General features: G+C 37.7%; 4 protein-coding genes and 1 long non-coding RNA gene across 5 annotated transcripts; 4 read left to right on the top strand and 1 right to left on the bottom strand.

Moving 5' to 3' along the window:
* The first annotated feature begins 798 nt into the window (after window positions 1-798).
* Window positions 799-2,176, top strand: LOC6627782 (uncharacterized). The gene has a single exon (XM_032438300.2). It carries the CDS (start codon window positions 822-824, stop codon window positions 2,076-2,078), a length of 1,257 nt encoding a protein of 418 aa, XP_032294191.1. The 5' UTR covers window positions 799-821; the 3' UTR covers window positions 2,079-2,176.
* Window positions 2,177-8,750: 6,574 nt separating this feature from the next.
* Window positions 8,751-14,230, top strand: LOC6627784 (uncharacterized). Its single transcript, XM_070209205.1, has 2 exons — window positions 8,751-9,079; window positions 13,881-14,230. Exons 1-2 carry the CDS (start codon window positions 8,815-8,817, stop codon window positions 14,153-14,155), a joined length of 540 nt encoding a protein of 179 aa, XP_070065306.1. The 5' UTR covers window positions 8,751-8,814; the 3' UTR covers window positions 14,156-14,230.
* Window positions 14,231-15,849: 1,619 nt separating this feature from the next.
* Window positions 15,850-16,505, top strand: LOC6627787 (uncharacterized). The gene has a single exon (XM_032438196.2). It carries the CDS (start codon window positions 15,896-15,898, stop codon window positions 16,406-16,408), a length of 513 nt encoding a protein of 170 aa, XP_032294087.1. The 5' UTR covers window positions 15,850-15,895; the 3' UTR covers window positions 16,409-16,505.
* An 864-nt stretch (window positions 16,506-17,369) lies between these two features.
* Window positions 17,370-19,474, top strand: LOC138911295 (uncharacterized). Its single transcript, XR_011416785.1, has 4 exons — window positions 17,370-17,510; window positions 18,534-18,581; window positions 18,680-18,817; window positions 19,338-19,474. It is a non-coding gene; the product is annotated as an uncharacterized lncRNA (long non-coding RNA).
* Window positions 19,475-20,107: 633 nt separating this feature from the next.
* On the bottom strand, window positions 20,108-20,500 carry LOC6627788 (glycine, alanine and asparagine-rich protein). The gene has a single exon (XM_002051991.4). The coding sequence runs from the start codon at window positions 20,475-20,477 to the stop codon at window positions 20,250-20,252; it is 228 nt and encodes a 75-aa protein (XP_002052027.1). The 5' UTR covers window positions 20,478-20,500; the 3' UTR covers window positions 20,108-20,249.
* Window positions 20,501-20,849: the final 349 nt, after the last annotated feature.

The following is a 20,849-nucleotide window of genomic DNA, read 5'->3' as shown; positions in this document are numbered from 1 at the left end:
TATATGTATATTGACTTCAGTAGTTTTCTTTATGAAAACTGATAAACATTTTGACTTGGAATTAAGTTGTTTTTGTGTAATCAAGAAAATTGTTTAGAGGATTTAGAGGATAATGGTAACGGAATCTCTTAAATTTTCAATGATTTTCTATATTTGCTATATGTGATTATTTTGAAAATTCTATATTCAAAGTTTTCTAATTATTTTCAAAATAAAATAAAATAGCTGCTTTAGTGCCAAATTCTGTATTCTATTTTTATAGGATATACCTTATTCCATTGTATAGAATTATTAATCATTTTAAAGGTTTCTCTTTCACCATCTATTATTCTTACTACATATATGTTTGTGTTTATATTAATCAAGAACTTTTTTTTGGGCTTGGATAGCTCCATTATTTGTGTTCTAATCATTTGGTTAGAGTATAATTCGAGAGAATCGCAGACAGTGTCGAATATATAAATGATGATAAATATCTTATTATTGTTTATGGCTCCCGATCTTTTGTTGTCGTTGTTTTTGCCTCTCTCCGTGGATTAATTATCAGAGTTTTGCACCGTCTGACCCGGCATCGATCCCGGTTTTCAGAACGTGACTAGAGTTTTGTATTTGCTTGTTAAACGTAGCCCGGTTCCCAGTTTGTTTTGATTGTATTTTATTTTATTTTATATATTTTTTTGTGTTTGTTTTGTTTGATTTTGTTTTTTAGTTTGGGTTTTTTTGCATTTGTTGTAAATTATTTTTTCGCAATGCCTCGGCATCTTATAAAAGCTGAGCGTTCTCTAGGAGCCGAAGTCAGTTGGCGGTAATCAAAAGTTCCGATGAGACTGTTTATTGTGCTAAGTATTTGCGTTGCGTTGGCCTCCGCTGGATATGGAGGCGGTGATGGTGGTGCCGCTTCCTCAGCGTCGGCATCTGCGTCAGCGTCGTCCAGCGCCGATGGAGGCGGTAAATTTGGAGGCGGCGGCGGCGGCGGCGGAGGCTTAGGCCTCGGTGGCGGACTTGGACTAGGTCTAGGCGGAGGCCTGGGTCTGGGCGGTGGAAAGCACGGTGGTGGCGGTGGAGGCCTTGGACTAGGACTAGGTGGAGCTGGAGGCGGCGGACACGGCGGCCTCTTTAGTGGCGGTAGTTCTGGTGGTGGAGCATCGTCCTCAGCTGGTTCAAGTGCAGGCGGCGGCGGTATCGGCGGCGGAGGTCCTGGATATGGCGGCGGAGGTGGATTGGGAGGTGGTCATGGTGGAGGCGGCTTCGGTGGCGGATCCGCTGGTGGTGGTCATGGTGGCGGCGGCTTCGGTGGTGGATCAACAGGAGGTGGTGGTTTCGCCGGTGGATCCGCCGGTGGTGGTCATGGCGGCGGCGGCTACGGTGGAGGATCATCAGGAGGTGGTGGTTTCGCCGGTGGATCCGTAGGTGGTGGTCATGGAGGCGGCGGCTTTGGTGGAGGATCTCTTGGCGGTGGTCATGGAGGCGGCGGTCAAGGCGGTGGCGGCTTCGGTGGAGGATCAGCAGGTGGTGGTGGCTTTGCCGGTGGATCTGCAGGTGGTAGTCTTGGCGGCGGCGGCTTCGGTGGAGGATCTCTTGGCGGTGGCCATGGAGGCGGCGGTTTTGGTGGAGGATCAGCAGGCGGTGGTCATGGAGGCGGCGGCTTCGGTGGCGGATCACTAGGCGGTGGTCATGGAGGCGGCGGCTTCGGTGGTGGATCAGCTGGCGGTGGCCATGGCGGCGGTGGACCCGGATTTGGTGGCGGACCTGGCTTTGGTGGTATCGGAGGCGGCAGTGCAGGTGCCTCAGCTGGTTCCAGTGCAGGTGCAGGCGCTGGTGGACCATTCTTGGGCGGCGGCCTCGGTCTCGGTATTGGAGGCGGCAAACACGGAGGAGGCGGCTACGGTGGTGGTGGCAAACATGGAGGCGGCGGCGGCGGCTTTGGAGGAGGTGGCCATGGCGGTGGCGGCCATGGTGGTGGCGGCCATGGTGGTGGTGGCTACGGTGGTGGCGGTTACGGTGGTGGCGGCAAAGGTGGCGCCAGCTCCTCAGCATCTGCGTCAGCCTCAGCCTCAGCAGGCAGCTATGGCCGTTAGTTTAATTATCTTAGTTTCTCACTTTGCCCCAACTACAAAACGAAAGAGTATTTCAAAGTCAATAAGACACCTCAAATAAATGTTTCTAATAAAACTAAGTTTTTATAACCGTTGTATGATTTGGTTGCGCAATTTCTATAGGCCAACAATTAGTTAGGTAGAGTCTATTAGATGTCCAAGGTCATAAGGGTAATTAAATCCCGCATATATTCATAAAAATGGATATGGTATAATAAAAATGTGTAATTGTGTGGAACAGAAGTTATTCCCGGTTGTATAGATATAAAGACGGTTAACCCTAATTTGTCTGGGCTCAAACATTTTATGTGCGAATAGTTTAAAAAATAATTAAATAAATCAGACAGCGTTAGCATGTTTTTAAATATTAGATAAATGACAAATCAATAAAAAACTATATTCATTTTTTACTGAGTATCTCAAAGTCTACTACTTAGATCTAGAACATTCTATTGCTGCTTATCTAAACAAAAATTAATTGGCTTGCAGAGGGAGGGCGGGCCTAGCAGTTAAGCCAGTTAAACCGGCTTTATGCAATTTGGTAAAAGCTTGCTAGGCAGAGAGCTTCACAGTTTCATGATAGCATATCGTATAGTTTGTCAGAATACACTTGCTCTTTAATTTCATTAGGCAACTTGTCGTAAACTTGTGCCAGGTGGCAGTACGCAGAACTTATCCGTATGCTCAAACGCATTTCGGCGCTAATATTTCATAACTTTGCCCGAACTGAAAAGTTTTCATTACAGTTGGAAAGTCACGTGTTGTCCTTGAGGAAAACCGAGTACTTAAGCAGAAGGCTTTGCATATGTTAGTGGCTGGATGCAGATATGTTCGTACACTAAAATTGTTTTGTAAGCTTTAGGATATCGTGGGTTGTCTGGGGCTCTAAGTGTGTACTCAAGTCAAGATTTATTTAGAGTCGATGCTAAGTAGACCAAAATCTTGTACTTGATTTCGTAAAGGGAGCTTTGAATATTTCCTTTACCTATTAATTATAATAATTATAACATTAGCAATGATAAAAATAACGATATTCGATTTAGTTCCCAATTAATAAAAGTCTTTCAACTTAGATGGAGAATCTATTGAAAACATCAAGAATTTTAAATTCTAACGGCATTCTGGTTATATTAACTTATCTAAAGATATTCTGTTATCGATTCTTTTGCCACTTTCTCTACAATTTTTTCTAGTGCATGCCTTAAGTTGGTAATTGCAGCTGGAAAACTTTAGCTCTAATAAATGGGCCTATAATAGAGAGCTGCGAGCGCGTATTTTAAGGAGCTGTAGACATTGATAACATAGTTTGGTCATATAAATCCTGAAAATGGCGCTGCACGCAAGCCACGACTCAATTGCCGTCTGTGGCATTTAGCAAGCATTTATCATTAGGAGCCAAAGTTGCTACGTTGGGGGCAATTTTACTATTGCAAATTGTTGCACACAATGCGGCGGCAGCTACTAGCAACAAATTGAAATCTTAAGCAAACTTTGTGCAGCCTCAAAGTGCAGTTTTATTGCCACAGACAAACGGCGACTGCAACTGCCCGCCAGCCGAGACAGGAGCGCATCCCATTCAGCAGGGATGCAAGAGTGAGAGAGATTGCTTGGAGCAGCTGTTGGGTCGGACAACGTCTGCTGCAAACAGCCATTGGCAATAAACTCAGACCAATTTGCACAAGGACAATGAACCCCTGTGGTGCACTTTACAGCATAAAGAGGAAGTGTACGCGCAGGAGGGCAACAACAGGAGCCATGAGCTTACCCTGGGATAGGCCAACAACGGCTGCTCTTCCTGTTCCTGTTGCTGTTTCTGGCGGTTTGCCACACTGTTGACTGCTGCTGCCTCTGACGCTTTGTGTTGCATGTTGCTGTTGCTGTTGCCATTTGTATGATGGCAGCAATTGCTGTTGCCACCGTTGGACTTTGCATCGTTGTCGAATTGACAATATTGTGTTCCTTTGTTTGCCGCAATTTATGTTAGCCAATAAAATAAATGTAAATACATATGCGAAACATTTTTTTCTTAACTTTTTTATATTCTACAAGCTTAAGCAACTTAAACTTTACCGATAGTTTCCTGCCTAAAGAATTGCAATAATTTTATGTACTTTAAATATTTTCTTATTATGCAAACAACTGCGATGCATGCAACCAATCCAAGATTGGTTTCCAGATTGGGAATAGCAATTGCATAGAGATATTTATTTAAGATCAATAGATAAAATTAATAACCGTTTATATAGAAGTCTTTTTAGAGCACACGAAAAGTATTATAATTCTATTTAAATATAATAATATTACCGACCAGTGATAGAAAGTATGCAACATGTTTTATATGTATGTATATATGGAATTAACAATGGTATTTTTATCATTTTTGTAAAAACTGTGTGCAGTAATAATATAAATAAATGTTTTAAAAATATGAAGAAAAGTATATATTTCTTTACTTATCGAATAAAATATTTTCAAGTGTTTTCGCTTAAATAAAAACTTATATTAAACTTGAATGTTAATTAAAAGAAGCCTAATATTGCACCTATAAAAAGAAGAAAACATGAGCATTACAAGGTATACATGTGAAATACAAAAGTCTTTCCTTCCATTTATTTGACTAAATAATATACTGCAGAGCTTAAAAGAATTTTGTTGTTTTTCTTTTTTGCAAAAGCGAAATCAAAGCTGAACGAACTCAGTAAATTCTGGCGCCGCCTAAAAGCAGACCCGAATGCAATGCATGTATGAGGAATTTTAATTAAAATTAAATAATTTAAATTGTATTGCATAACGCGTTTGTCGCTTGATGTCGCTTTGGTCATTAACCGAGCGCCGCATAATTGAAAAGTTTGCGCCGCTGCCAACTAGGCGGGTAATTCGATTTGGCTGCCGGAGAGACTCGCAAATCGCCAATAACAATAAACGGACAAATGCAAAAATGTATTGCCTTTTGGCCCAAATCAAATTCATATTTTTGCCATGGCAATGCATAGATTTTTAGCCCCTGTTGTTCAGTATAAATTATTAACATGACGTTAGCTAGTTGAAAATTTGGGTATATGAAAGCATTTTATAGTATTGCAGTGTCGCGGTTGCCATGACGGGTAATACGAATAAATTACTACTATAAATTATTTGAATTTGATTGCATTTAATAAGCAAATATTTTCAATTAAATGGAGTTCATTATTACTGCATATATAAACTGTAAATTAACTCTGACCACGCTTTAAATATAATTTTACATATATTTGCAGTGTATATAATATGAAACATATACGAACCTTGAAGTTTGAGAATAAATTATATTCAATATATGAAATATGAATTTTAATGAGGGTTTTCCGAATGAGGTTCTGCTCAGGTACATTCAAAATCCGATTTGGACAGGCCCAAGCTCGGTTACATATTACTCTGCGATTTATTTTACGAGGCTTGGAAATCATACCAATCGACTGACGTCTTCTAAAGCAAAATTACAAATGAAATATCTTAAAGAATAAACAAAAATTTAATCAATATCTAAGTTTTATATACTATTGAATATTTTACATTGATAATAAACCTTCAAATCAAGCTTTAAGTAAAAACAATTTTACATTTTTAATAATCACATATTAGTAAGAGTTGTTGTTTATTTACGCATTTCCTATTGATGTATACATTGATTAATTATATCTTATTCTAACTGCGACATTTTAGCCGCGTACGAATGTGTGTTTATGAGCTTTAAGTCAAAAATTCCGAACTAAGAGGTGGAGATGAAAGCGTGTCAACAATTTTTTTTAGCCGCCACGCGAAATGAGCACAAATTAAAAATACAAAACAACAAAAATAATTGCCACGATTTTAGAAAACACAAATCTTAATGTCTATTAGTGCCATTAAGAAACATACATATATACACGCCTAACCAAAATTATTAGTTAATTAAATATAAAAAAATTATATTTTTGCAAGCATTTCGTTAAATTGTATGTACAAAAATGTCAAACATATTTAGTAGTTTTTTTTATTAGCTAATAATATAATAAACCATATTTGAAGCTAAAAAGTCAACTACGTCAAAAAGTAAAAAAAAAAGAATGCCGCACGCTTATATAAATTAACAAAGCCAAACATTACACAAAAAAAAAAACAAAGTTAATTTGGCAAAATAAATGATGAAAAAAAGGGGAAGAGAGAAAGAAAAAATGATTGGTAAACCGGTTGGTTGTATGATGAGACACTTATGCGAAGTCCCAAAATGTGAATATTTGTTTGGGCGCCAGTTTGCATAAATAAACAAAAACAGACTTGAGACAAATTTGAAAGCAGAGAAATTAGCCAAAGCTTTGATTGAATTTAAGATTTAAGCTGTTTGAATAAACATTTAAATTAAGTGCATTTATTATACAGCTTGTTTATGGCAGCAGTTATAAGCGCAAACAGCTGAGATTTTGAAAGGCTGGCATTGGATCTTTCCCCGTTGGACTTCCCCGCCACTCTCGTGCTAATTGCGTATACGTCTTTTATTTATATTAATTTTGTCTAATATTTGACCAAAAAATCACCAATTTCACACGATTTTCATCTGTCGGGAAATCCCTACGAGCCCATGAGTCGTATAGTCGCACATTGTTCTTCGCAAATGTTAAGAACATAAACCCGACTATTCACGTGTGATATCTCGAATACACTCTCTGTGGAATAGCGACTTTGTAACTGGTTTTGGGATCTAAAATTATACTGGAATGATTTGTGTATTTTGTGTTAAATATTAAATCAATAGAAATAAACTACGAGCTCAGCTGCAAATAATAATATAAATAACATTTGACTAGAGGTTATTTAATAGTCAACTATTTATTAGATGTTACTAAAATATACTATACTTCCCTGTTTTCTTATTACAATGTACTTTATTCTACCAGCTTCTACCAGCTATCCAAATGAGCTCGCAGCAATACACACCCTATAAGCAGAGATTTAGAATTTGCAATTCAATATATAATTATTATATTCTCGCTATTCATTAGCATCGCTTATTGGTTGTTTAATTGTCGACAAATCATCCGCTTAGGAAGCAAAACTTTGATTTCGATTTGCATACTACGAAAACTTGAGTAATAGTATATTATACTTGTCTATGAATGGATCTCTATAGTTCACTCACAGCAATTTGTAAACTAGCTCTGCGATGTACACCGAGAGATATGAGAAGAAAAGTCTACAGGTAAAATGTTAATTTTACAATTAATTTATGTATTTATATTTATTAGAGAAAAAAGGTAATAGTTAAAATAGTGTATTCCTTGCTTTGGTACACAACATTTATTATTGTAAACATAGTGTGTCTACGGGTATGTGCATTTCGGCAAGGTGGACGAGGCGATTTGTGAAAAAGAATACAAATATGCGTGCGGTATGTAAATTACGCCTGGGTTAAGGCCTCCGGTGCTTTGTCGGTATATCATTTGTCATTTGTTTTACGCCATATTGGCAGGGCTAGTTTTTTTATTTGCGTGTATCCAACAGATGACAATTTATAAAAAAATATATACTGAGAGAAATATTTTAGTTTTTGTTGAGGTACATTTGAACAAAAATGATAACTATAATTATATATGAAACTATAGTATGAAATGTATGTCACACAAAATAATAAATGAAGAAATAAAATATAATTTGTGAATATTTCTTAATATTAGAAACTATTATTTAATCACATATATATCTTATCTTAAGCAGACGTTGGTAAATTTATTTTGATATGAAGATGTTTTAGATACTCACAAGTCTGATACTCGAGCAATTAATTCTTTATATATTCAAATTATAGTTCAAAACGTTTTGTTATTGGATATTTCTTGATATTACTAATCGATAGATATCAAAATTTGCAAAGTTTACTGTTTCCTGGATAAACTTTTAAGTGTATATGGATATTCGAAATTCCACTATCGTGACATGTGCACATCTCTGATGAGTAATAGCTCATGGTTAAAGTGTGTGGCAAACATGTTTTAAGATCTTTTTGGACATTTTTAGCATGCGCACACAAAATGAACCGAGCTTGAGATTAGTTTTGCTCAAAATAAAATTTGTTTTCTATTTGATGTTTGCTTTGTAACGACGCCATAGAAACCGCTTTGGCAATAAAGGCGAATAAACTCTTCAAGATTAACTTGTCTATTTACTAGAATTTGCCATATATAAATATGCGTGAGAGTGTGTTCGTGTATGTGGTGGGGAATTCCTCAAAGCAGGAAGATCATCTCATATCTTTGTTGACTGCAAAAAGTCAATAAGCCACTTGTAGGCAAACACAACATATTTATCAATGCTAAGGTCTATAAGTACATACTTCATCCACATAATTTGATCGTATGTATTATAATTTTGTAGCTTTCAGAGTTGTTGCTTTGGGATTCACCCGGTCAAGTGACAGACCAAAGCCGGCTTACAAAATGAAACAGATAATGATGACGACGATGCGCTCATAATGAAGTCGAAGCTGATAATTAGAAATAAAAGCAAAGAAAACCGGTAAATGGTCCGAGATGTCCGAACTCCGCTCCGCTCGGGATTCCATTTATCACACGCGGCCTACAGACCAGTCCGAGCGTTTCACGCTTACGTATGCCGTATAAATATTTGGGTGGTTCGACATAGGTCCATCAGTTGGACTGTCATCTGCTAAGAGGAAACTACAATTCTGCCCAACGATACGAGCAATATGAAGACTCTCATTGTGCTGGCCCTGTTGATAGCTGCCGCGTCGGCACTGCCTCAATTTGGCTTCGGTGGCCCTGGATTCGGTGGCCCTGGCTTCGGCCCTGGTTTCGGTGGTGGTTACGGACGTCCAGGTTTCGGCGGCCCTGGATTCGGTGGTGGTTACGGACGCCCCGGCTTCGGTGGCGGATTCGGCGGCCCTGGATTCGGTGGCCCTGGATTTGGCGGCGGTGGTTATTACCCAGGTGGCGGATTCGGCGGTGGACCCGGCGGCTTTGGTGGTCGCGGTGGTGGTCGTGGCGGCGGCGGCGGCGCATCCTCTGCTTCTGCTTCGTCCAGTGCATCGGCAGCTGGCAATGGTGCTGCCTCAGCCTCCTCCTCTGCGTCAGCCTCCGCGTCAGGTGGCGGCTTTGGTCGCTAAAATGCTTAAGTCTGTGCGCAGTGCACCGATACGAGATTTTACAAAATGTTAACTTAGTTAGTTATAAGCTATGTTTAAAAGTCTGAAAATTAAAACAAAATTCAATACCATCTATTTGTCGTTTCTATAAAAAGTTAATAGATGAACATGACGCAGCTCAATATAAGTAATCACTTTAACTTTAACTTAAACTTTATGGGTTCACAATATATGACAAGATAATAACAGGGCTCGCTCATTGTTACGAATTTATCAACATTTATTTTCGTGACAAGCTAAAAGCTCGACACAAGCACACCTCAAAGCCCGTTGCACCTGTTCCCGAAAACCTCTTAAAACTGTTTTCAGCAACAATGTTTGTCTAAACATCCAATTAATTGATCTCTCTGTGATTTATCTATATAATTTATTTGGTTACATTTTTTTTTGCGTTGATGTCGTCAGAGGCGAATCACCTCTTGAAGTTGAATTCGTTGGTGCCTCAGAATAAAAATTCGCAGCTAATGATAAAAAGCAAACAAGAAAGTCCGCGGCCATCATACAACGAATATTAAATGCACTTGTAAGCATATGGCATAGAAATGCTTTCATTAAAAGTTTTATTCTTCCGCTTACTTTTATAGGAATCTAGAATATAGAAGACTGATCCGATACGTATTGCGGAGTTTTTAGTTTAGCTTCATCAAGATATCGTAAAAAATTAAAAGTTTTTACACTTTATTTAATGGATGCTTCGTATAGAGCTATAGGATATAGTATTTCGATGTTGCTATGATTTTGCTGATATATAGAATTCGAAGAAGAATCTGAAAAGTCTTTCAAAAGGCTTTGAAATTTACAGATCGTCCCAATGACAGTTATACAATATAGAAGTCAGATTCGGCCGGGTACGATATATTTTGTAATACTTTGATAAGCACACATATGTAGTGAAGTCTCAAAAAAAAACAAAGACCTATACTTATGAGAATTTGGCAATGTTGCCTGCCTACGAGCTGGTCACACTGTTCCATTAAAGAGCAACCGCGGTACTCAGCTCGTCACTTTGCATCAATGCGTTAGGAGAGTCGTCTCAGAGAGTTTGTGGGATGAGGTTGTTGTTAGAGTGAAAAATCATTTTTCAATAAAATATATTTCGCTGATGTTGATATTTGATTAAATACCATTTAATTGCAATTTGGTATTCCTGCTAAGAGTTACATAGTTACAATTCATGATAACTCACTTGATTAATGCCATTTGATAGTACATGCGAGTAAAACTCGTGAGTGGGGACTCACCCGTTCAAGCCGGCGCACCAAATGCAGTACATAATACCCTGTATCCATTTAAATAGCAAAAATGGGTATATTCCAGATCAGAAGAGTGGTTTTGAGGTCATATCCATGTAACCGTCCGTGTGAGCATTGGACAAATTTAATATGCCCTATTTTATTTGAAAGGGAAATAGAAAACTAAGAGAAGGAATGTGATCTGGAAGTATACTTATTGCGAATATTCATGGACACCTGTATATCACGTTTATCCCTCTTTTTTAACATATTTCTTATTGCTGTTCTGTTAATTTTCAAATATTGCTTCACAAATTTTTCGATCGGAAAGTTAAAAATTTTATGCAAATGCATAAAATTCTCTGGTAAGTACCAGTTCATGTTGACTTAGGGTATCATCAAGTTCAGCAGTCTTTTAAAGTTGTCTTAAGCATTTCAACTTGATGACGCTTATAATAATAATTATATTGTTGCAAGCGTAGCTAATAACTTGAATTAAGGCATAGAAAGCAGGTGAATAGCTTAAGGTGTTCGAACTTAGAACCCGGGGGTTCATTAATCACAACGCCGACTGAACAGTTTGATCGTTTTACGTTGTTGTTAACCATATAAATAGCTTGGAAGGATTGGCCTAGGTCAATCAGTTTGCCTATGATCAGCTTTGTGTAAACAACAGTTGCATTTATCGATCCGAGCAACATGAGAATCCTGTTTGTGCTTGTCCTATTGATCGCTGCCGTCGCCGCAGTGCCTCAGTTCGGTTTCGGAGGTGGCTTCGGACGACGATTCCGTGGTGGCGGATTTCGCAAAGGTGGCGGCGGGGGTGGTCGCGGTGGCTCTTCCTCTGCTGCAGCCGCGTCCAGTGCAGCGGCCGCCGGCAATGGAGCTGCCTCAGCTTCGGCCTCCGCGTCTGCTTCTGCTTCAGGTGGAGGTCGCTTCCGTGGCTGAATTGTTGGAGTCTGAGCCTTGCGCACCGACATGAGATTACAAAGTTCAATTATTCTTTAGTTATATGTAAAAAGTTTGGAATTAAATGAATATAATAATGTATTACCGTGTTAAATATTTAAGTTGAAGAAGAAAGTTATTGCAAATGTAAATAAGGGGCCACAATTTTCGGCGCACCGAACAGCTTGAGCTGCTCTCTGGGCTCTTCTTTTAACCAAATTTGATTCAATATCAAGACGCGAGTTTTGATTTATAAAAACCCATCGTTCAGAATATATTCTAGTTTTAGCAAGAGTCCATAACATTTTTTAATAATACTTACTTAAATATGCCCTAAAATTATAATCTGTTTGTTGTTATTGGGTTGTAAAACTGAACAACCGTTTCTATAGTTGTTTGTTTATGTTTCTGGTTTATTTATTTTATTTTCTGTGAATTACCAATCGTTTTCTATGAAAGCTGCATAAAATGCCCGTTAATTTCGGCATATATGTGAGAACAACAATAAAAATGTTTTGCACACACGAGTTTCTGGCTACACTTCAACTAATGATCAGGAAACCTGAAATGCCCTCCACATAGACGACAGCTCAATTACGTACAGTCATATAAAAATAAAGGTAGAATACAATGCCGAGAAATAGCTGTAGCCTCATTAGGTATGACATAAACGAAGAATTAAAGATTAAGTTCAAAGCGCCGAACTTTGAATGTGTTTTTAATAATAATATATACTATGTATATTAGGTTGGAATTGGCCATTAATTTCCTGAGCAGCAACATTTCAAAGTTTGGCTAAAATATTTGCAAAAATTATTATTTTGCCTAATAGTTTTTGTAACAAATAAGAGATGATAATGTGAAAGAGCTTTTGATAATGTTCCATAGTTCCAATAGATCATCTATGTGTCTCTAGAAGCGTACTCCTAACATAGATCATTACTGAATAATGGTTATTATTGCGTTGTCAACTTAAAGGCAGGGGTATTCTGCATTTCACATTCAAAACACTTTCGCAAAATTCTATGTTGCACACTTTTCGGAGCTCAGTACAAGTTTAAATCGTTTTTAGCTTTTTAGAAATCCCAAAAGTATACTATCTGATTTGGTGATCGGCTGATATGTAAATTTTAGTACTGAGGATCCAAATCTGAGATATAAAATAAACTATTTCAATTTACCCGATGGATAAAGAAATTATTCACTACGCCAGACTCATATCAACAATTGTGACAGGACACGAACATTTCTAATACAAAACAAAATATATATAAATAAATCATTTTAGCTTAGCTTAGCAGCTTGCTAGAATAAATTAAATCAAATGTATACTTTAATTAGCAGAAATAAACGTATGCCATAGGAAATATAAATAAAAGTAATCAAATTTCGAATCAATGAATATACAAAAAGTACGAATCAATAATTATTAATACCTGTTTTATCTATTAGCTTTCGATTTGGCAAGAAAAACAATATTTTATGCTTGGCAGAGCTGCGCATATTCAGTTCAGTGAACTAGTTACCTCAACTAAGTAGTACATATGAACCATATTGCGAACATAATACAAGCTTTTTTCTGTTTCAAACTAGTTAGAATGAAATATTAAATTTTTCTTTTGTACATCGTTATGATATACTTATTATCTTTTCATTTAAATATATATATATAGAACTATTTGGCATTTGCAGCCAGGTTATGTTTTTGTTTATGTATTTGTTTTAATGTTTATTCATTTTATTTTGAATATTCTATAATTTAAAACTTGATATCCTATAAATTAACTGGCTTAAAAAATAAAACAAAAAATAAAAAAATATAATGAAAATCAAGTATAGCATGGAACAAGGGGCACGTTTAAGTTCTGGTATTGCTGCTGATGGAAGAGTTTCTAACACAAATAGATGAGAACGAACCGGTTGCTCTACCTGACCAGCGGCATGTAGGGTATTGTCATAGTCATTTATGGGCCAGCTAATTGACAATACTAATTCGCATTGATGATCGTTTGGTGGTTTTTGTTTTTGTTCGGCTTGTTATTGTTGCTGGCGAATTTGAAACCAAATCTCTGACGTTGTAGAAAACTAATGAAGTCTCAGAAATGTTTGTGTGTTTGGCTACATGACCATTTTGCACTCATGATCTCTCATATTATGGCTCTCTCTCTTTCTCTCTCTCTCTCTTTCCCTCTCTGTCTCTTTCGCTGGCCAGCTGATTATTGGGGAAGGTGGGTATTTGGATATCCCGGGTCCGATTTGTATAAAAGCCGCCGCTTGTCAGGCGCTTTGTTAAGTTTTCGAAGCCAACTCGAGGCCTCATCATGAAACTGTTTATCGCTCTCTCCGTGCTGATAGCCTTGGCATCAGCCTCGCCTCAATTTGGCAACGCCAACGCCAATGCCAATGCCAATGCCAATGCACAGAGTGGAGGTTTTGGAGGCGGCGGCTTCGGCGGTAGACCCGGCGGCGGTTTCGGTGGACCCGGATTCGGAGGCGGCGGCTTCGGCGGTAGACCCGGCGGTGGTTTCGGTAGACCTGGAGGCGGTTTTGGTGGTGGACCCGCATTCGGAGGCGGCTTCGGTGGACCCGGAGGCGGTTTCGGAGGTGGACCCGGAGGCGGTTTTGGTGGTGGCGGCGGCGGCTCATCCTCTGCGAGTGCCTCGGCCAGCGCCAATGCCAACGGTGGTGGTGGTTTCCGCGGCTAAGCCATATAAGATCTGACTTGTATATCTTAAATAACTAAGAGTTAATTAATGTGAATAAAAAATGATGAAGCTTAATCTTATTTAAGAAAAGTATTCATTGCAATTATTTGTATCTATTGATGGTGTGCCCAAGCGATTATTATTCTACGCGAGAAATAGCAAGATCCGAAATCAATGGTTAAAGAAGGGAAGTTTTTATGTTGTATCCAAAGAACATAGATTGATAGCATATAAAGCCCAATATATTATAGTACAGTATGATAATGGATTGACTAATATCAATTTATAACCAGTATTCGAACCTCCTTTACACACACATACATACAAAACACTAACACACAAACCAATTCCCACACTAAAGAGTATCCAAAGACCCCTAAAAGTGAAAGCTTTTAGATCTGATAAACCAATTGAAGAAACTAGATTAAAAAACATTAGTATCTGATCTTCAATAAACAAGGCGAGTATTTACTGAGTTGATGAAAGGAAAAGGTTAAGGATAAGGAAAATCTTTGAATTCCGAATTGTATCGAAATTTATCAAGAGAATTTAAATAATTCTCTAAAGCTGTTCTTGAAACGAAGCATAAACAATCCTGGTGAAAATGCAGTTAAAGTATTATTAACTAAAATCTGTATTATATATCTTAGAGCTACACATTTATAACCACAAACCACACCAATAGGGTTGTGATCAATTTCTACAGTCGACTCGGCTCTGCACAGTGCACATTGCGTAGTCATGAATTTGTGGCTGTAACATTGTAACTAGTTAATTTATTTTGTCGCTTAGCATCTTAATTAGTAAACCTATAATCAGCAGCCACTTTGTTCTTACTAATTATATACCCGGTCAAGTTTAGTTAATTATACATCAAGCCATATTGACAAATTGTAAACAATACATTTATATAATAGATATAGATTTATCCGAGCAACCCGATGACCAAAGTGACAAAATTCTCGTCACGTAGTTTTAACGTTTTAAATGAAAACAGGCTCAACAATGTTGAGCATAACTTAATAATGTAGCAAGTTTACAATTTAGATATATTTTAGTGCAACATTGCGGAAGAGCTAAGGGGAAATAAATAAAGTTTTATACATTTTTGAAGGCTTTGTTGGGGCTCCTGTAGTCATAAGATTACAGGAAAAACCGGTGAAACAGCTTAGCTGTAAACAAAATTTGCTAATCATTTTATAACATTAATTTGAGTACAGTATTAATACGAGTTTTGCTAAAGCAAAGTCATATCACACCTAGACAAAAATTCTATTTTCTTTTTTCTCTTTTATTAATACATTTAACATTAAAACCTAAACCTGTAGCTTAGTATTCAGAAAGACGTCAATTGAAACCAAACAAAGCAAACTCAACTGCCAAAAAAAAAAGAAGAAAAATAGCAGAGAGCAGTAAAATTTAAATATATAACAGTCCATAACTGGTTTAAGAGAAATCCAGCATAGATTCAGATCGTACATATATGTGCCTCCGAAGGTTTGCACACTTTCCTTCGTCCCACAATCCAATTTGATTAGCTTGGGCTCGAAATCGGGCGCCTAATGTGATCATAATTTAGCGGCTCAACTGTTTTGTCAACTCATCTGATTTTCGTCTATATGTGTGTATGCTAATTGACAGACTCTGGTAGTTCACCGTTTAGTGTTATAAAAGCCGAGATCTTTGGCGCTGATCATCAAGTTTGTTAGGTGACTTCATACAGTTCGGACAAGCAGCAGCATGAAGGTCTTCGTTGTACTGAGCATTATCCTGGCCGTGGCCGTGGCAGCACCACAGTTTGGCGGCGGCAATGCTAATGCCAATGCTGGAGCCAATGCTCAGTCTCAGGGCGGATTTGGTGGAGAAGGTGGCTTAGGCGGACCAGGCGGCTTCGGAGGCAAGCCTGGTCATCATGGTCATCATGGTCATCATGGTAACCGCGGTGAAGGTGGCTTCGGTGGTCCCGGTGGTCCCGGCGGTTTCGGTGGTCAAGGCGGTTTTGGCGGACCCGGCGGCTTCGGAGGCGGTAACGCCAACGCCAATGCGGAATCCACTGCCAATGCCAATGGCGGCGGTTTCGGTGGACCCGGTGGCTTCGGTGGTGCTAATGCCAACGCTGATTCCAGTGCCACTGCCAATGGCGGTGGTTTCGGCGGCGCCAACGCGAAAGCATCTTCCAGCGCCAGTGCCTCATCCAATGGCGGTGGTCTCGCCAGTGCCACATCCAGCGCATCTGCCAATGCTGGAATATAGGAGAATCGATATCCGAAAAACTATACCGAACTGAAAAGAATTGTTAAAGTGAATTAGTTTATTTTTTATTTATAAATTAAATATGAAGAAAAAATGATTTTTGTGTTAACCTTTCTTAAAGCCCATTTACAGGGTATCTTCAAGCGATTCACAATTATACAGAACAAACATTGATTAGCAACAGGGTGTGAGTTTTTTCATCAGTGTACTTCAGCTGTACAGTCTGTGAAAATAAGCCAGAAGTAGGGCTTCACGTTTAAAGTTCGATGATTTCATTCGGCTTCCAAATTGTGTAGAAAATAATATATGTATATGCAGATTTTTGTTTGTGTTTTTTCTGTTTACAAACAAATCAAAATTCTGGTTACGCTTTTAGAATATTGCCAACACACTTGGCATCAATAAAAAAAATTATTCTAGTTAGTCTACCTTTGTCAGATAGGAATATACAAATTAAAACAGCTGTTAAACGTTATGTTGAGTATCTTATATAAATATCGGCTTCGTTTAGAAGCATATTAATTAAGAATAAATCGCGGGAATCAGAGATCAGACTAATAAATATATTCATAGTTTACTGGTACATTAGAAATACAAATTACAATAGTAAAATATTAATTTTACTGAGCTTTTAAGAAACTGATATCTAATTAAACATTGTTGATGCTCTTTTCAAAACAAGTTATATTAATATTATTATAATTTCCTCTAATGCCCATAGACGCAAATGCTCTTAACACATAGACGTAAATGAGATGATTAAATATGCACGAAACACAAAATACACTTGCCAAAATATGCAGCTACATGCATTTTTTTTTGTTCTTAAATTATTTTGTCAACTTTTCTGACTTTGCTAATTGATGTTGTTGTCTGACTTTTCCTGACTCTGATAGTTTGCCGTTTAGTGCTATAAAAGCCGAAATCTTTGGCGCTGATTACCTAGTTTAGTAGGTGACTTTATACAGCTAGGAGGCGGCGATGCCAATGCCAGTGCTGGAGCCGATGCCGAGTCTCTAAAAGACAAAACTGTTGATGGTGATCACTATGGTGAAGTTGGTTTCAGTGAGTTTAACGGGCTTTTCCGGCGATAGTTTCCGTGGTAGGTGTGGCTTATCCCTACAGCTTCTTGTTGGAAAATAGGCGATCGATATGTGACAAGTCCTACCGATCCTACAAAGAATTTCTAATGTGGTTTTACTTATTATTAATTTTTATAAATCCAATACATAAAAACAATTTTGTTTGTGTTAAACTTACTTAAAGCGCATTTGAGGGTATTTCACAAGCATTCTTTATTATTTATGAGTGCAGAACAAATATCAGCGTACTTCTGTCAAAATTAGGCAGAGTTAGAGTTAGATGATTTTTATATGCTATATTTTACTTTACTAACACACAAATGGAATTCCAAATTTTCAATGTAGGGGCTTTAGAGATATCGCCAACACACTTAGCATCAATAAAAAAGTGTTCAGTAAGTCTTCCTCACTCAAACAAGTTAATACAAATTAAAAACCATTTTAATTTTCAATATCTTATATCAAAATCGCTTGCGTTTAAATGCATTTTAATTAAAAATAAATCCCCGTAAAAAGATAGCTCGGTAGCAAATCGATTTATATTCTGCTCGCACATTAGGTATATAAATAATACCAATACTAAAATACTCATTTTATTGCGCTTTCATAGAAACAGATATGAAGTATAAAGTCCGCTAATACACATAGACGTAAATGACTTCATAAGATGGACTACACTTGGCAAAATTTGTAGTCAAATCCATTTGGTTGTCCTTAGCTGGTAGAATACAATAACATATTTTATGCATGATATTTGAGTTAGATGTCTTTAAGATATAGCGAAATGCCACATTAGACGCAAAATATATAAGGAAGAAAGTTGCCAAACAATTTTCCGAAAATCTATGGTGTTTAGTTTTTCGTCTGACCCAGCCTTGTGTTAAGCTTGAAACCATTGGAGCTGGCAATCGTGTATGGCAAATCCGGCTAACATATTGACAATAACATTCGATTTGGTTCCGACCTTATTCAAAAACTATAGTTTAATAAGAAATCAACTTTTAAATCGTCATTGAAAACAATTTCTTGATTTTATTTTCCAGATTTTATTCTATTCCATCCCGAATGCTGCGCATGGTTGTTATTAAAATGTTTGTTAATCGCAATATTTATTTAGATGTTGAACGGGCCTATTGTTTATTAATATTATGTTCGCTCTAATGATGCAAATTGCTTAAACAAATCTAAGCAATAAATTTACGGCCGAACGGGTTCTGGAAAAGGCAGCAGCTGTGCAGAAATGCAAATTTGCGTTTGGCTACCGTACAAAATATTTTAAACAGTTGTTGATGTCAGAAATTATCAAGTGACTGGTCACACTTGAATGGTAAGCCAAAAATATTAAATTAACGCTCTTGTTTGACAAGATTTGCTTGACAAATAACTTCAAATATCGGAAGAGGTAGATGTTTCCAACAAAAAATAAACAAATACGCAAAAAAAAACAAACAATTGCGATGGGTATTCTCCCAAAAGTATGCAATATGCACGTTTGCGAATTCGATGAGACTTCCGAAATCGGAACGTGGCTCTGGGCTGAAAAACATATGCCTCTAGGATATCAAAATGTGCTCAGTCATATATTTTTAGGCCAGTCCCTTAAAATATATTTGGGCCAATGACGTCAATCGAAATAAACGGAATTTTATTTTGCTTTTTATATGTAAATTATATGTAAATTTTGATATTTAGGAGGCGGGCGCCTCGACAAGCCCACTTATGACTTTGCGGTCTCTAGATATCAAACGTTTTCTAAGCACAATTTATTTAAGTTCGTTGCCGATTTTTGATTTTGTTTTCATAGACCTGAGGTATATGTATATAAATCATACTTGTTGTTTTTTCAGCAACTTAACATCTTAAGAGCCGTTTTATTGGCTTGTTGGATAAATGAAAGAGGTGGACAGCAAGTACAAGCAACTAGTTTCACATTGTTAATCAGTCCAGAAGGAAGACCAGTTGTTAAATAAAAAATATTGCCAGGCATGTTTGAATTGAGTTTGTTAATGGAGAAGGATACGAATATAGCATAAGTCCTACATCCAAGAAGTAAGAGGTTCTAGTCGGGAGCTCCCGACTAGGGGATACTCTGAACCCTCTTCTTCCAACATCAAATGCATATATATATTCTATTTTAGAAGCTATATGTCAAGTTTGGGGACTCTAGCATTTATTATTTACCAAAATTGCCCAAAAAACAGGATATCGATATCGATTTTTATCGATTGCTTGGAAACGGAGTAAGCTATCAATTATCGGAAACAAACTCGATCTGCGCAGGGACTATATATAGCTCTATAGCTCTTATATGCTCTGAGGTCCTTGCGTTAATACATACGGACAGACAGACGGAATGACAGACAGACGGACATGGCTAGTTGAAGAATATATATACTTTATGGGGTCGGAGATGCTTCCTTCTGCCTCTTACATACATTTGGATTTTGCACAAATACAATATACCCTTATACCCATTTTTAATGGGTTCTGGATATAATCATCGAAAAAGATTCGATTTTCGCACCGACCTCTATTTTGAAAAAAAAACGTCAAAATTTTGGATTTCCTTTTTTTGATGCCAATCGTTAGAACTGATCCTTACGAGTCAGAAATGGTATGAAATTGCAAAATCGGATATTATTTGACGGAAATATTCCATTTTTTTAAATTAAATTAAATTAAAATTTATTTTATTCAATATTTTTTAGACAGTACTGCTTTTGAGGCGTGGTTCGTTTCAAGTGTAGCTGCTGTGTTATTTATCCTGAGTAGCGGTGATTGACACCGCTGTTGTTGGCACTGGCACTCGCTTGGGCATTGGCCGATGCACTTCCATTGCCCTGGGTAGAAGCATCAGCACTAGCATTGGCAACGGCGCTCGATTGGCCACCGCCGCCACCGCCTCCACGGCCGCTATGGCGTTGTGGAGCTGCCTGAACGGCCGCCAGAGCAAACAGCAGAATTGCGAACAGCACAAAGAACTTCATCGTTGATCCAATCAATGATTACTGAAAGATAATTTCTTGCCTTTTATAGCAAAGCACAAGTGGAGAAATCAAATGACTGGTTTCTTGACATATTTATGAGGTACTAATACAAAAAATACAAAATAAAATAAGTAAATAACATTATTGTAGTACATATACCGCTCATGACGTTTAGCACTACGACTATAATTATGAACTGGTCTTCGAGCTGCTCAAACTCTTACTTGAAAAAGCTCAAGCTTTGTGATTGCCATACGCAAAATTTGGGATTAATCAAGCAGACTTTTGGGTGCAAATAAAATTGTTGAAAGCTCACAAAAGCTTAGAAAAAGCACTTCAAATGTTGTGATCGACTTGACGATAAATTATTTT

The sequence above is a fragment of the Drosophila virilis genome, chromosome 4 (assembly GCF_030788295.1).
Source record: "Drosophila virilis strain 15010-1051.87 chromosome 4, Dvir_AGI_RSII-ME, whole genome shotgun sequence".
NCBI lineage: Eukaryota > Metazoa > Arthropoda > Insecta > Diptera > Drosophilidae > Drosophila > Drosophila virilis.
This window is presented reverse-complemented; position numbering and strand designations above follow the sequence as displayed.

What these genes read in the sequence shown, in the direction of transcription:
- LOC6627788 (XM_002051991.4), bottom strand. Translation starts at nt 20,477, where the DNA reads ATGAAGTTCTTTGTGCTGTTCGCAATTCTGCTGTTTGCTCTGGCGGCC.
- LOC6627782 (XM_032438300.2), top strand. Translation starts at nt 822, where the DNA reads ATGAGACTGTTTATTGTGCTAAGTATTTGCGTTGCGTTGGCCTCCGCT.
- LOC6627784 (XM_070209205.1), top strand. Translation starts at nt 8,815, where the DNA reads ATGAAGACTCTCATTGTGCTGGCCCTGTTGATAGCTGCCGCGTCGGCA. An exon ending in CGGATTCGGCGGTGGACCCG is followed by an intron (nt 9,080 to 13,880) that starts GCGGCTTTGGTG and finishes CACAGAGTGGAG; the next exon opens with GTTTTGGAGGCGGCGGCTTC.
- LOC6627787 (XM_032438196.2), top strand. Translation starts at nt 15,896, where the DNA reads ATGAAGGTCTTCGTTGTACTGAGCATTATCCTGGCCGTGGCCGTGGCA.